General features: G+C 42.5%; 1 protein-coding gene across 8 annotated transcripts in view; it reads right to left on the bottom strand.

Annotated features, from left to right (window-relative positions):
• TAF2 (TATA-box binding protein associated factor 2) overlaps positions 1–17338 on the bottom strand; it is a 108225-nt gene that overhangs the window by 15895 nt on the left and 74992 nt on the right. For 6 of the 8 annotated variants that reach the window (XM_055431599.2, XM_055431602.2, XM_055431601.2 and 3 more), the window contains one exon: positions 412–1741. The exons of 1 other annotated variant lie outside the window; for it this stretch is intronic. In XM_055431599.2, coding sequence (XP_055287574.1) covers positions 1479–1741 — 263 coding nt within the window. In that variant the 3' untranslated portion in view covers positions 412–1478. Of the gene's footprint in view, positions 1–411; positions 1742–9872; positions 11621–17338 lie in introns of those variants that run through there. One more of the 8 variants, XM_055431603.2, reaches the window with a different exon arrangement.

Raw genomic sequence — 17338 nt, 5'->3', positions numbered from 1 at the left:
GGGGGAGAATACTAAAGAAACTTACACTAGAACTTAAGAATGGAAAGCTCAGCATAGAACATGTTCCTCATGAGAAACATCCGATGTAGATAACCAGTTCAGGAACACACGTAACAAATAGCTCCCAGCGCCATGCTTGCTATATAAACGGCCCTAAATTACATAGGTAGCTATTACTCACCACTGACTTCACACCTCACATAATTATTCTGAAACGTATCCTCCAATCATCTGAAAATCTTCTGCTGATAGAACTTTGTCCCCTCTGCCTACTGAAACCATTCTTCCTAAGAGGGCCATCTCAAATTCAACCTATCCAAAAGCTCTCCTCAAACTTGTGAACAGGTATATTATATACACACAGAAAGAGAAAGGCAACAAAAGATATGAGAAAATACAATGGCAAAATGATCAATTTAGAAAGTTATTTATTAAACAAGTATATTTAAAAGTCCAACATTACCAAATTCCTTTGAAACATCTATTCTGGGAAGAAGTATTCTGTCAAACCTTCTAAATGATAAGGGAAATGATAAAAACAGAACAGGTATGAGTAACATTTTTAGGCAAATGATAAAGCACACGGTAAATTTAGAAATAAAAATAAAAACACACAAACACACAAACTATTGAAGTATGAAGCCAAAATGTTTTGTATGTTTTTAAATACTTCTGGTATACTCACGCTGAGGGTCAAATGTCTACATTTACGCTTATGAACAACACATAAACACCTTTTTAAGGTACCATCCTTAGAGAAATAATTTTAGAATATGTATTGGGTGTATTAATTGTCCACATTTGGTAAACATGTTCTACATATGAAAGTATTCACTTAATGAAAAAAAGGAAGTTATAATTTAAACATCCTGATTTGAGAACTGTGGATTTGGTAGTTTTGTTAAATTCCAACATCATAATGACCAAATGTGGTATCAAAAAAGCCTTTTTCTTTTTTAAAGCTGCCTCTGAAAACTTCAGCATTAGTTTCCACGGTTAACAGATAGACAGAAAAACATGCAACAGAGGAGTCCTATAGGAAAGCCTCTGGCCTTCAGTAGTTCCACATGGCGTTACACAATATTTCGCTGCAAAGAGTGGTTTTACCACAGGTCTGGCAGTAGCTTCCGTTTAAATCACAACTTTGTACCATAGTATCAATCAAAGGCTTTAAAACATAATTGACTCTGGCAGTCGGCATGGAGACCATGATGTGATGGGGCTGCCCCCGCACATGAGGGCCTGATGAGGGGTCTGCTCTGTGTGTGTTTCCAGGGAGAAACCGGATGTGACGGTTTACGCAGGACGATTAAACCCATTTTCCTAATTAGGTTTCAACTGTATAAATAACAAATCAAAGGTTGAGAGCTTGCGTCTCTGCCAGCGATGGCTTTTCCTTTCTTTCTATCGTCCTCCCAGCCGGCGAAGCGCTGGCCCCGGGTACTGCTCTGGACGCGGAGCGGAGGCCCCGGCCCGGCTCAGTCCGAGAGCGACGGGGAGCGCGCGGGCCGGCCGCTGCCGCCGGCGGGACTGGGCGCGGGTGCGCGGGCCCTCTCGCGGGCGTCCCGCCGGCGCTTGTGCTTGTGCCGGTGCTTGTGCTTCTTCTTCTTCTTCTTGTGGTCGTGGTGGTGGTGGTGGTGGTGGTCGCCGTGCCGGGAGGGCGCGGGCTCCGCGCTGAACACCGCCAGCGGGGCAGCCGCGGCCGCGTGCACACCCAGCTCCAGAGGCGGCTGCTCCTTACCTTCAGGGCGAGAAACAGGCAAATGAACTCCTGTCGGTAACGAGGAAAGGGAATGCAAAGGGCGCTGGTGGCAGGACGTCCGTGGAAAAACGAGGAATGGGAGAAGTGTCCCACCGAGACATCCCGTTAGTTACACAAAGCTAATTTTTCAGCACTGTGACCTTGCAGTCTATACAAATGACACAGACCAGTGTGCTAGCAAACCACCTTCTGAAAATTAACATTTAATAGTTTAAAGTACTACGAAGCAACAATGGCTAGGTATGTATGTTACCGATTAAGACCAGCACTGGTCTACGAAAACAGCTCCTTAACTGCAGCCCTGCTCTGGGCTACTGGGGCTGGGAAGGACCGCACTACCGGCATACTTGGTCTCCTGCACTCTGCAGACACAGAGCTTCTTAACAAATGAATCACAAATGAAGCTCTGAGGCAACCCTGCCTTGAGCAAGTCTAGTGGAGCCATTTTCCCACCGGCATTTGCTCACTTTGTGTCACTGTCACATTTTGGTAATTTTCACAGTATTTCAAAATATTCCCATCAGTGAAAAGATCTGACTTGCTGAGGGCTCAGATGGCGGTTAGGATTTTTTGACTGAGGTATGTACACTTTGAAGATACAACCCCAGTGCACACTTAACAGACACCAGTATAATAGAAACATAACTTCCAGATGAAATGGGAACACATTCGGCATGTATTTTATCTCACCTAAAAATGGAGCAAATGTCTCTGAAGGTTCTATTTCTAACGTTCTATCGATCCGGGGATCTATAACAGCGAGCAGTGTCCAGAATTTCTTGCTTCCTCCAGACCGTACAATCCTGGGGCCACACCCAGAGACCTCTCTCTCTCTGTGTTACTCCAGGTTAACGGTACCACTTTACATGCAGCCAACTGAGAAAAAGGGCTTTCCTGGTGGCTCGGTGGAAGAATCTGCCTGCAATGCAGGAGAGGTGGGTTTGATCCTGGGCCGGGAACATCCCTTGGAGGAGGACATGGCAACCACTCCAGGGTCAGAGGAGCCTGGTGGGCTCCAGCCCACAGGGTCACAAGAGTTAAGACGCGACTTAGCAGCTAAACCACCGCCACCAGGAAACAACCCTAAGATTCACCTCAGACCCTCCCCCCTGAAGATCCCGTTACTTACCAAGTCTCCTTTACTCTTACTTACCAGAATCTCTTAAATCTGCCCCTCACTCCAGTCTGTACTAACTCAGACCACCTCATCTCACTTGGATCAGAGTACTAACCTCCTATTAACTGGTTTCTTTGCCTGAAGTGTCTTACACTTGAATCCACACCTTACATTGCTGCACAGCAGTGGCTCTAAATCAGGGGCAACTTTTCTCCCTAGCGGTTGTTTGACAACATCTGGAGACACTCTGGTTGTCACAATTAGAGTGGGACAGCCCCCAACTGCAAGTAATTCTCAGGGCCCAAAACGTCAGTAGAGCTGAAGTTCAGAGGCCCTGCTGCACAGCTATGTTCCCAAAAACCCTGACCATGATTACTTGTTTAAAAACTCAGGTAGTTCTACTGGCAGAACAAAATCCTTAAGCCTTCAGTGCAGCAATTTCTGTGTGTATGTGTATATATATCTACTTTAATATGTATACACATATGTACACACATACACATATATGTATTTATCCAAACTAGACCAAGTGTTTCACTAAAACAGACATGCAGGAATTTCTTTTCTTTTTTAAAGCATAAACTCTCAGAGCTAATTTTGATCCGATCCAGCCCCAAGCCATGTTTTGTTTTTTAACCAAAAGAAGCATCACCAGAGAATTTTTCTAAAGATCAACTTTTAGCACTAATTTTACTGACAGTTTATAATCTGAATCTTGGATTTATCCATTCCTTTCTATATGCTCTAGACTAGCCCTTTCACAACTCTGTGTATTTATTTGTAAATGCTATTCCTAGGCTTGGAATGGCCTTCCCTTATTTCTGGTCTGACTTCCATGTTCATTTAAAAAGTATCAGGAACTACATGGGAACTGGGAAAGTAGTGGTGAACTGGACCGATCTCAGCCCTCCTGGAGTTTACAGACTAGCAAAGAGAAACAAGGAAGTACGCCCGGGTAATACTAGTAAAAAGACAAAACATAGAGTCAAACAGGAGCACAGCTGGAGACCTCAGTTAGCAGGGCAGCCGGTGTGGGTCAGAGACAAACTTCTGCAAGGAAGGTACATTTAAACTGTGATCTGAAGGAGGAGGAAGGGGAGGAAAAACACATTTAGGTTCTTGAATAATTCAGAACACCTCAAATGTCATTTTGGGAGAGTTTTCACCAAACTTCCCCAAAAGAATTAGCTTCTACCACATAATACAGATGAGGAAGTTAAGACCCAGAGAAAGTAAGCAACTTGCCCAAGGTGGTGCTGGGAAATATGAGCCATAAAACCAAACAGCCTGACTCCAGAGTCCGTGCTCGGGACCACTCTGCTCACGTGCACACGGCGTGGTGCACACTGCCGCACACCTGTCTGTCTCTGGCCCCTCTCACGAGACTCACAGCTCCTGGAGGACAGGGCCTCACCTCTGTCTCTCAGTGTACCCCACAGTATCCAGAATCCTCCACTTCCCCACAACTTGCTCAATGAACTAGTGTCACAAATTCATGCAACTTTGTGTTTCTTTTTAAACAGGATGTCAGGTGAATTCAGTTGAACTAAATGCAATTTAAAGGTCACTGATTTTGAAGGGAGAGGAATCAACTATTAGTTTATGAACAGAAACAAACTGTTACAGGCCGTTCATTGAGCTGGAACTGACAGCTGTGCGTTCTTCGCGTCAGGCATTACCTCAACGTTTCAGGACAAGTGCATGTGTGTACATTCCTGTCCGCACAGACTACCCATACTGTATTGCCCCCAAATTACAGTTGATATTCATGATTTTTTGAATGCTAACACTAACAGCAACACACAAAAAAGGAAAGAGAGATTATCGCCAGGACATAGTTTGGGGACCTGGTATCTTTTGCAATAATTGGTGCCCAAAAAATTTGAGAGATATCTGATTGACAGTTAAAGATGCTACTATATAATTTTAATTTTCATTTCAAATGAACGACATAACTATATTCTCAGTTCTATAAACAGGGGAATACAGGTCCCTACCTAACAGAATACACATAGCCAAGTGACAGGGGAAGTAATAAAGCCTCACAGATTCCTTTAACCCCCCTATCCATTATCTAGTCAGGATACATCAACAGACTGTGGAGCTTCCCAACTGGCAGTCTGCACTGCTTGGAGTCTGAGGTCTTTTTCTTCACCGAGAGACATTTTATCATCCAATCCTAACACCTGCCAAGCTGCTTGGATTGCAGAAAAGCCAATGATTATACCAGAAACTGCATTTCCCAGTAAAGGCAACGGCCAAGAGTACAACTGAGTGTCTTCTTTTCTAGGGGATACTATTAACCACTTCAAAAGTAAAGTCAATCTCTTGTTTGGAGGTCTTACAACCCGCATTCAAGATATACTGACTATAAATCTTGCATTTCTTGCATATCAAAACTACCAGATATCATCTCATACCAATCAAAATGGCCATCATAAAAACACCCACCAACAAGAAACGCTGAACAGGATGGGCACAGCATGTGAACCCTCCTACCTTGTTGATGGGAACGTAAACTGGTACAGTCACTATGGAAACAGTATGAAGGTTCTTCAAAAATCTAAAAATATAGCACTCCCACTCCTGGGCATATATCCACAGAAAAACATGGTCTGAAAGGACACAAGCACCCCAGTGATCACTGCAGCAATGTTTGCAACAGTCAAGACAATGGAAGCACCTAACTTTCCTATTGACAGAGGAACAGAGACGTGGTACATATATACAATGGAATATTCCTCAACCACTGAAAAGAAAGCAGAAACGCCATCTGCAGCAACATGGATGGACCTGGAGACTGTCATACGGAGTGGCGTCAGTCAGACAGAGAAAGAGAAATGCTGTATGATATGGCTTATTCGCAGAATCTAAAAGGGAAGATACAAAACGAACTTCTCTACAAAGCAGAAACAGACTGAGACTTAGAGAACAAACTCTGGTTGCTGGGGTAGGTTGCGGGGGCGGGGACAGCTGGGGACTCTGGGATTGGCAAGTCAATACCACCGTGTTTAAAGCAGACAACTATCAAGGGTCTACTTGTGCAGCACGGGGAACTGTGCCAAACACGGTGCAACAACCTAAAAGGGAGAAGAATTTGAAAGAGAATGGATACATGTATGTGTATAAATGAGTCACTCTGCTGGACATCTGAAACTATTATAGCACTGTCAATCAACTATCCTCTAACATAAAATAGAAAGTTAAAGAAATAAATAAATCATGAATTTCTCTTGATTAGCATAAAGTCTATTAAGAAGACAATGGATTAGCTAGCTCCAAGGATAAAGGTGTTAGGAACTAGGGCTCCTAGGACAAATAGCCGATTGCAGGTCTGGATAGAATATTTACAAGATGAGCCTGAAACATCAGGTATAATAGTAGAAAGGAAGTTAAAAGTCTAAGAAAACTTAAGAGTCAACCTAAAGGGTTCTCACTAATCGAAGTTGGAAAAATTTGAATACTGATAAAGATAGTAACTTCTAATGACTAGAAGTGATTGATCACCACTGCAGGATGTTAGCCAATTTACTATTCTGAAACTTACTAAATACACAAAGAGAATCAAGTCTTTTTCTTTCCTTGGCTATATGAGCTATACCAATGGATAACAACAGATCACCCAGTTTCACAAAAATAATCAACTTATAAATAAAAACAGAAAGATGAATTAGAATGTCACAGTCTTGCAATCCTTAATGAATTAATGGACTGATGCTTTGAATGTATTAGTGGCTAATCTCATAAAAAAGTCAACTAGACACTGTACACTTCCAGATGGAAGAACACACCACCATCCATAAACCTGAATCCAACTAAGCTTCTAGAAACAACTACAAATTTAAAGGAAATCTAGAGGACCCTAACGTTCTAATTATGCCACAGGCATACAATCAGCAAAACACAGACTCGAAAACTACAGACCAAAACCCTGGTGTTTACAACAAATACATTGTAAGGGGGGGAAAAAGAAAAAAAAGATGAACTGGAAACTTTTGAAGAGTAAAGGATGTATCTGCCAATTCCTTATGTGGACAAGGATTCAAACAAATAAAGCATTAAAAATAATGGCATTTATGACTCAACTGAAATGCAAACAATGACTGAATATTTAATGATATGAAAAACCTTTATATTTTAAAGTATGAGAATAACATCATGGTTATGAGTTTTTAAAGTCCTTATCTTTTAGAGATACACACAGAATTATTTATGCATAAAATATGTGAGATTTGTTTCAAAATTATGGAAAAGGGTAGAAATGGGGCGGCTATAGATTAAACAAGACTGATCATTTCTGTAGCTAAGTACAGGTTAGAGGAGGTTCTCTGTACTAGTCTGACAACTTCACAGTTCTATTAAAATCATTTTTTAAAAAGAACAAGTTAAGACAAATTAGCACTACCTGTGATAATGTTAAATGCTCATATTTTTAATTTAGAAAGTTCACCCCTTGAAATATATCCTACAAATGTGCTAATGCATAAGTGCAAAGAAATTACCCAAAAATACTCATTAGAAAAGAGCATCAGATGAAACCTAGTACTACTCTATCATCACACTAACCTTCAGCTCTTAAGTTTTCGTTTATACAGACAATATATACTTGTTTCATTTCTTTTCTGAATAATTTTTACCAGGTCTAATTCAACATGGTAAGAAAGTACAACTTCTCTCTCATGTGACCCCGTATAACAGTCAGATTTGAGCTTCCTTTCATACTAGCATCATGATGTGTTATTCCATACAATATTGGGAAAAAAATGCATTACCACCCCCATGATATGAACAGTAACATGCACAACTCCACATATCAATCATTTTAGGGGTTTACAAGATGCCTGAGCACTTGTCCACTCAAGGTTAGGCAACATTCATTTAAAAGCTAATGAAAGCCCTTTTAAACTAAACCACTGTGCTATTCACCTGAAACTAACAAAACATTGTAAGCTGACTAAACTCCAATATAAAACAAAAATTAAAAAAATAATGTTAATGACAGCACTTTTAGTGACTCAAAACATATGTCTCTATTGCAGATAGAAGATACTTCAGGAAAAGAAGATAAAAGTAATTTACAATACTGTAACCTGCCCATTTCAAGTCACAGAGAAAGAACACAACAGATGGTCAGTTTTGTTGTTCCATCTAACATAAAATCTTTCCCAGAGGCCTCACGGGTTCACTGTGGATAAGGGTTAGCTGAAGTCAATTTTACAAACGCAAAGCAAACACAAAGAGGTATTTAAGACAAACCTGATGTAGAAGCTTTCCAGCCCATTTGATAAAAGTGCTGATAACGGTGAGTAACCTGCTAATTCCATTAAATTCATAATTAGGTATATGTTTAAATTTAACACAAAACCTGCACTTTCTGTTAGGAAAAGTCCGAAGTCTGTTCTTCGGGCTCTTCAGATTTAAAAAAAAGTGTAGAATTGTATCATTATAATTTAAAGAAAAAAATCCAAGTCTTTGTTTAGTTTCAGAACTCTAGCCTCTTTTTCTTTTTTCAAAAAAAGGATTTCCGTACCAGGACAGTGCCTTTCTGACTCGTGCAAGAAGCTGTCACGTAACCAGCAACCCCTTCTCAGCACTGCAGGAGCTCTGAAACCAACCACAGGGGGTCCCCTCAGCCCCTCCTGTCACCCCTCCCTCTGCTCCCAGTGCAGCCGCAGGAGCAGGCGTGGGAAGGGGAGAGCGTGGGGTTGGGGGGGTGGTGGTGCTGGGGCCCGAGGAGAGGTGTACACAGTGTACCCAGCCACGCAGCCCTCCTCCGATTCCCTTCTCCAGCTCGGGAGAAGGTCGAGTGAAATGATGAAGAACACTTGCTGCTCCTCTGTTCTTACCCCAAATGGCTGAACTCACCAAACATGCTCTATCCCTGCCCTAAAATATTCCCTCTCGGCTGGATGGCATCACCGACTCTGGACTTGAGTCTGGGTGAACTCCGGGAGTTGGTGATGGACAGGGAGGCTTGGCGTGCTGTGATTCATGGGGTCGCGGAGAGTCGGAGACGACTGAGCGACTGAACTGAACTGAACTGAACTGAACGTATGCAAGGAAAGGAAAACCGGCTTTCGGGGGAGGGGTTGGAGAGCAAACTGTGACCTCTGCTCTCCATGGCAGGGTCCTTCCCGCCCAGAAGATGTCTATACACATCCCAGTTCTCAGTGGACATTCGGCGGGCCAGCCCTAGGATAGTCATCTCAGAAACAGCAGAGTCTCCAGCGCCAAAGCCTGGAGCCCAAGGAGACTCGTAAATGAGGAAGCAGACTGCCGGGCACAACACAGTCGGGACCAACGGAACGGAAAGCGCACCAGTTAACTCTTTCTCAAGAGAAGCTGGAAATGTAAATCTTTATCTGTAATCTCTTCATTTTTAGTCAACTACTTCAAAAAATAATTGGGCTTTCCTGGTAGCTCAGAGAGTAAAGTGTCTGCCTACAATGCGGGAGACCTGGGTTCGATTCCAGGGTTGGAAAGATTCCCTGGAGAAGGAAATGGCAACCCATTCCAGTATTCTTGCCAGGAAAATCCCATGGACCGAGGAGCCTGGTAGGCTATATAGTCCATGGGGTCGCAAAGAGTCGGACACGACTGAGCGACTTCATTTCACTTCACTTCATTGCCAAATAAAAGGTGCCTTAGTTGGATGAGCTTGAATAAGGCCCTGCAAACCCACTTGTGAACTTTAATCTAGAATCACCAGAGACTAAGAGAGCTCCCCCAGTGCCCCTCACCAGTACTCTGAGCCTCCTCGCCAGAACCCCAGGCCAAGGTCGCTACCAAAGCAGACCCCCAGCTTCTGTCCTCTTTTACCGCCATCATCATCTGGGCTGGGTTAAAGCTGTGCTTCTAACATTCCAAAATACAGAGCTCCAGTGCCCTTTCTCTTAGAAACACTGTTACTCACAGTGGCTGGGTTTGATACTTCTATCCTGTATCAGTTCAGTTCAGTTCAGTTCAGTCCAGTCGCTCAGTCGTGTCCGACTCTCCGCGACCCCATGAATCACAGCACGCCAGGCCTCCCCGTCCATCACCAACTCCCGGAGTTCACTCAAACTCACGTCCATCGAGTCGGTGATGCCATCCAGCCATCTCATTCTCTGTCGTCGCCTTCTCCTCCCGCCCCCAATCCTTCCCAGCATCAGAGTCTTTTCCAGTGAGTCAACTTGTCGCATGAGGTAGCCAAAGTATTGGAGTTTCAACTTTAGCATCAGTCCTTCCAATGAACACCCAGGACTGATCTCCCTTAGAATGGACTGGTTGGATCTCCTTGCAGTCCAAGGGACTCTCAAGAGTCTTCTCCAGCACCACAGTTCAAAAACATCAATTCTTCGGTGATTAGCTTTCTTCACAGTCCAACTCTCACATCCATACATGACCACTGGAAAAACCATAGCCTTGACTAGACGGACCTTGGTTGGCAATGTAATGTCTCTGCTTTTTAATATACTATCTAGGTTGGTCTATTCTGTATAGGGTAAGTTAAAAAGGGTTTTGTTGGCTAGTTTGGGAAAGTTACCTATCAAATACAACAACATGTCTATTGGAAACCTGTTTTTAGAATTCCAAAGTAAAATACAAGTATGAGTTAAACTCTTAGAGCACTATCATTTGTAATATGAACTTTTTCTAAAATCTAATAACGTCACTGATGAATTTTAGGATTCTCAGTGGTCACTGGGGCTTCCCTGGTGGCTCAGATGGTAAAGGATCTGCCTGCATTGCAGGAGACCCTGGGTCAGGAAGAATCCCTGAAGGAGGGAACGGCTACCGACTATTATTCTTGTCTTAAGAATTCCATGGACAGAGGAGCCTGGCAAGCTACAGCCCATGGGGTCACAAAGAATCAATCATGACTGAACGTGTAACCATTTCAGTGGTCACAGCGTACAGCATAAATATATTTAAGGGAAATTACAAATGCAAATTAAAGAATATATTCAAAATTAAGTTTTACAAATCAGTCCATATAATACACTGGTGACATAAAAGGACCCTACACTGAAGCAACCAAGGCCAAAATGTTAATGCTTTCCTGTTCCTCACCACTATGCTTTTATCTCCTCTCCAGTCTTCCGATATGATGCTATGAGAGCTAATAACTGTAAAGAGACTCCAAAAAAAGTAAAAATGTATTTTTTAAAGCAATATAAGACAATAACACAAAGGTACACAGGTGGACACAAAACGGTGCTAAGCTTTGCTTCTATACATGGGCTAGTACACCGTATCACTCAGAAAAACCAAACATACTCGGATGTTTCACTAGAATAGCAATTTATTAGACAGATTTTATTTTTTTAAAGGCATGGAAGGTAGGTGGAAGTGTCACTCTCCAATTATATCAGATTGAGGTTTGAAATGCCCTAAGTGTTATCATTTTAAAAGATGTAGAAAAAAATTCATGTCTGATAAAATCTTAATAAGTATAAGGATAATAAAGCAAAATTATTCCAAACCCCAAAACAAAAACAGAGAATACAAAATTGGCAAGCGAGGGCCAAGAAATGTGAAGATTCATTTATTAAAGTTAAGTGCTAAAGTCTCCAGCTGACTTCCTCCTGAAATAAGCTTTGTGAGAGACTGCTGAAATGAATGACCACAGCACACAGAACCGGCACCCAGCAGGCTGAGGCCGCAGACAGCGCAGGACTGTGAGGTGCTGCTTCTGTTCACAGGCTCCTCCTCATCACAGCTGGCCCCTCAGCTCCTCAGGGCAATAAACAGCTACTCTTCTGTTTATATGATAAAAACATGCTTTATGTAAGCAAAATCCATCAGTTGGCATTGGAAAGCCTGACTAATGACTTTTGGAAAAACTATTCTTTAAAAATGATTTTGCGGGTGTATCTTGTTTTGACTCCCTGTCCCTCCAAAATCTGAGGCTGAGTCTCCCCTCATCAGCATCACTTGTTTACTCTATTTGGACAGCAATCTTCACTTTGTAGGAAAAAGAACAAAGTAAACAGAAGACAATGGAAAACAGTCGGATTAGGAAACAATCACATCAAACGGAGCCCTTCCGTGAACCTGAGTCCAGTGAGTGTAACAGACAGAGCGTGCCCATCTCGGCACACGGCATCGCGTCTCCATGCCTGAGCAGGACCGAGCAACTGTGCAAACCATCGCGGGAGGGTGAGAGGGGACATCAGCTGACCGTGTTATAAAAGTATAAAGGCACAGATGTGACAGAGTCCAGGGAAGCGGACATGTTTCAAATTAAAATATTCTTAGAAGAAGCACTGCAAGTAAGGAGTGAAATGTTACATAATAGGCGTCTTTAAACGGCATCACACAGTGCTGGAGCGGCAAGTGGCCGAGAGGAGACACCCCACGTCCAAGGTCGGAGACACCCCAGTAAGATGGCAGGCGCTGAGACAGGGCATCAGAGGGCAGACACACTGAAACCGTAATCACAGAAAACTAGTTGATCTGATCACATGGACCACAGCCCTGTCTAACTCAATGAAACTAAGCCATGCCGTGTGGGCTCACCCAAGACGGACGGGTCATGGTGGAGAGGTCTGACAGAATGTGGTCCACAGAGAAGGGAATGGCAAGCCACTTTAGTATACTTGCCTTGAGAACCCCATGAACTGTATCAAAAGGCAAAATGATAGGATACTGAATGAGGAATTCCCCAGGTCGGTAGGTGCCCAATATGCTGCTGGAGATCAGTGGAGAAACAACTCCAGAAAGAGTGAAGAGATGGAGCCAAAGCAAAAACAACACCCAGTTGTGGATGGGACTGCTGACAGAAGCAAGGTCTGGTGCTGTAAAGAGCAAAATTGCATAGGAACCTGGAACGTTAGGTCCATGAATCAAAGCAAATTGGAAGTGGTCAAACAGGAGATGGCAAGAGTGAATGCTGACATTCTAGGAATCAGTGAACTAAAATGGACAGGAATGGTGAATTTAACTCAGATGACCATTATATCTACTACTGTGGGCAGGAATCCCTTAGAAGAAATGGAGTACTCCTCATAGTCAACAAAGAGTCCAAACTGCAGTGCTTGAATGCAATCTCAAAAACGACAGAATGATCTCTGTAAGTTTCCAAGGCAAACCATTCAATATGACAGTGATCCAAGCCTATGCCACAACCAATAACGCTGAAGGAGCTGAAGTTGAACGGTTCTATGAAGACAAGACCTTTTAGAACTAACATCCAAAAAAGATGTCCTTTTCATTACAGGAGACTGGAATGCAAAAGTAGGAAGTCAAGAAACATCTGGAGTAACAGGCAAATTTGGCCTTGGAGCATGGAATGAAGCAGGGCAGAGGCTAATAGAGTTTTGCCAAGAGAACGCATTGGTCATAGCAAACACCCTCTTCCAACAACACAAGAGAAGACTCTACACGTGGACATCACCAGATGGTCAACACAGAAACCAGACTGACTATATTCTTTGCAACCAAAGATGGAGAAGCTGTATACAGTCAGCAAAAACAAGACTGGGAGATGACTGTGGATCAGACTGTGAACTCCTTATTGCCAAATTCAGACTTAAATTGAAGAAAGTAGGGAAAACCACTAGACCATTCAGGTATGACCTAAATCAAATCCCTTATGATTATACAGTGGAAGTGAGAAATAGATTTAAGGGACTAGATCTGCTAGGCAGAAAGCCTGATGAACTATGGATGAAGGTTTGCAACATCGTACAGAAGACAGGAATCAGGACCATTCCCAAGAAAAAGAAAAGCAAAAAGGCAAAATGGCTGTCTGAGGAGCCCTTACAAATAGCTGTGAAAAGAAGGGAAGTGAAAAGCAAAGGAGAAAAGGAAAGATACAAGCATCTGAATGCAGAGTTCTAAAGAATAGCAAGGAGAGATAAGAAAGCCTTCCTTGGGGATCAATACAAAGAATTAGAGGAAAACAATAGAATGGGAAAGACTAGAGATCTCTTGAAGAAAATTAGAGATACCAAGGGAACATTTCATACAAAGATGGGCTCGATAAAGGACAGAAATGGTATGGACCTAACAGAAGCAGAAGATATTAAGAAGAGGTGGCAAGCATACACAGAACTGTACAAAAAAGATCTTCATGACACAGATAATCACGATGGTGTGATCACTCACCTAGAGCCAGACAGTCAAAGGCTTTGGCATAGCCAATGAAGCAGAAATAAATGTTTTTATTTTAGGAAGCATCACAATGGACAAAGCTAGTGGAGGTGGTGGAATTCCACTTGAGCTATTTCAAATCCTGAAAGATGATGCTGTGAAAGTGCTGCACTCAATATGCCAGCAAATTTGGAACACTGAGCAGTGGCCCCAGGACTGGAAAAGGTCAGTCTTCATTCCAATCCCAAAGAAAGGCAATGCCAAAGAATGCTCAAACTACCGCACAATTGCACTCATCTCGCACGCTAGTAAAGTCATGCTCAAAATTCTCCAAGCCAGGCTTCAGAAATACGTGAACCATGAACTTCCAGATGTTCAGGCTGGATTTAGAAAAGGCAGAGGAACCAGAGATCAAATTGCCAACATCTGCTGGATCACTGAAAAAGCAAGAGAGCTCCAGAAAAACATCTATTTCTGCTTCATTGGCTATGCCAAAGCCTTTGACTGTGTGGATCACAACAAACTGTGGAAAATTTTGGAAGAGATGGGAATACCAGACCACCTGACCTGCCTCTTGAGAAACCTGTATGCAGGTCAGGAAGCAACAGTTAGAACTGGACATGGAACAACAGACTGGTTCCAAATAGGAAAAGGAGTCCATCAAGGTTGTCTATTGTCACCCTGCTTATTTGACTTATATGCAGAGTACATCATGAGGAATGCTGGGCTGGAAGAAGCACAAGCTGGAATCAAGATTGCCGGGAGAAATATCAATAACCTCAGATATGCAGATGACACCACCCTTATGGCAAAAAGCGAAGAAGAACTAAAGAGCTTCTTGATGAAAGTGAAAGAGGAGAGTGAAAAAGCTGGCTTAAACCTCAACATTCAGAAAACTAAGATCATGGCATCCGAACCCATCACTGCATGGCAAATAGATGGGGAAACAGTGGAAACTTTGGTGGACTTTATTATTCTGGGCTCCAAAATCACTGCAGATGGAGACCGCAGCCATGAAATTAAAAGACGCTTACGCCTTGGAAGGAAAGTTATGACCAATCTAGACAGCATATTAAAAAGCAGAGACATTACTTTGCCAACAAAGGTCTGTCTAGTCAAGGCTATGGTTTTTCCCGTGGTCATGTATGGATGTGAGAGTTGGACTATAAAGAAAGCTGAGCGCCGAAGAATTGATGCTTTCGAATTGTGGTGCTGGAGAAGACTCTTGGACTGCAAGGAGGTCCAACCAGTCCATCCTAAAGGAGATCTGTCTTGGCTTTTTATTGGAAGGACCGATGTTGAAGCTGAAACTCCAATACTTTGGCCACCTGATGCGAAGAGCTGACTCATTTGAAAAGACCCTGATGCTGGGAATGATTGAAGTGGGGAGGAGAAGGGGATGACAGCGGATGAGATGGCTGGATGGCATCACTGATTTGATGGACATGAGTCTGGGTAGACTTGCGAGTTGGTGATGGACAGGGAGGCTGCAGTCCATGGGGTTGCAAAGAGTTGGACACGAATGAGTGACTGAACTGAACTGAGCTGAAATAGCATAATAGGCATAATTTTTTCCCCTCTTTTCTACGATTTCAAAGTTTTATATAATAGGAGCATATTAATTTTAAAATGGCAAAAAGTGTAATTTAAAAGTCTTTAAGTCAAAGCAATTTTAAGGAAGAAATATGAAGCTGGAGACATCAGGCTCTGTGACTTCAGACTATACTCCAAAGCTATAGTAAATGAAATAGTGTGGTACTGGCACAAAGACAGAAATATAAATCAATGGAACAGGATAAAAGTCCAGAAATAAACCCTTACACCTATGGTCAATTAACCTATGACAAAGGAGGCCCGAATATACAATGGAGAAAAGATAGTCTTTTCAATAAGTGGTGCTGAGAAAACTGGGCTCCCTATAAAAGAATGAAATTAAACCATTCTCTAATACCAAATACAACAGCAAACTCAAAATGGATTAAGGACTAAATGTAAGACCAGATACTATAGAACTCCTCGAAGAAAATGAGAGAATGATCCTAGACAGAACACTCTATGACAAAAATCACAACAATATCTTTTTGTATCCTTTCCTAGAGTAATGGAAATAAAAACAAAGATAAACAAATGGGAATTAAAAGCTTTTGCACAGCAAATGAAAAGACAACGTACAGAATGGGAGAAATTATTTGCAAACTATGTGATTTACAAGGGATTAATTTCCCAAATATACAAACAGCTCACATAGGTCAGTGTCAAAAAAACAATGAAAAAAATGGGCATAAAATCTAAAAAGACACCTGTGCAAAAAAGACATACAGATGGCCAACAGGTACATGAAAAATGCTCAACATCACTAATTATTCAGTCTCGTGTCCGACTCTTTGTGACCCCCTGAATCACAGCAGCCAGGCCTCCCTGTCCATCACCAACTCCCGGAGTTCACTCAAACTCATGTCCATCGAGTTGATGATGCCATCCAGCCATCTCATTCTCTGTCGTCCCCGACTCCTCCCACCCCCAATCCTTCCCAGCATCAGAGTCTTTTCCAGTGAGTCAACTTGTCACACGAGGTGGCCAAAGTATTGGAGTTTCAGCTTTAGCATCAGTCCTTCCAATGAACACCCAGGACTGATCTCCTTTAGAATGGACTGGTTGGATCTCCTTGCAGTCCAAGGGACTCTCAAGAGTCTTCTCCAGCACCACAGTTCAAAAGCATCAATTCTTCAGCGATCAGCTTTCTTCACAGTCCAACTCTCACATCCATACATGACCAAGGGAAAATCCATAGCCTTGACTAGATGGACCTTTGTTGCCAAAGTAATGTCTCTGCTTTTTAATATGCTATCTAGGTTAGTCATAACTTGAGATATCTAAATCAAAACTACAATGAGGTATCAACCCACTCCAGTCGGAATAACCATCATCAAAAGTCTACATACATTAAATGCTAGAGAGGGTGTAGAGAAAAAAGAACCCTCCCACAGTAGTGATGAGAATATAAATTAGGAGAACTACTATGGAGAACAATATGGAGGTTCCTTAGAAAACCAAATACAGAGTTACCATATGATTCAGCAATCCCACTCCTGGGCACACATCTGGAGAAAAATGTAATTCCGAAAGATACATGCGCTCTAGTGTTCACAGGCAGCACTATTTCCAATGGCCGAGACACGGAGGCAACCTAAATATCCAGCGACGAATGGATAATGGTATGGACTACAATGGACTACTACTCAGCCATGAAGAAGAACAAAGTAATGCCACCTGCGTCAACACGGATGGCCCCAGAGATTATCACGCTGAGTGAGGAAGGCCAGAGAAAGACAGCATCGTACAACGTCATTCATATGTGCTATATACAGATACACCGATGAGCT

The sequence above is a fragment of the Moschus berezovskii genome, chromosome 16 (assembly GCF_049115385.1).
Source record: "Moschus berezovskii isolate FMDL1 chromosome 16, NW_MosBer_1.0, whole genome shotgun sequence".
In the NCBI taxonomy this organism is placed as follows: Eukaryota; Metazoa; Chordata; class Mammalia; order Artiodactyla; family Moschidae; genus Moschus; species Moschus berezovskii.
This window is presented reverse-complemented; position numbering and strand designations above follow the sequence as displayed.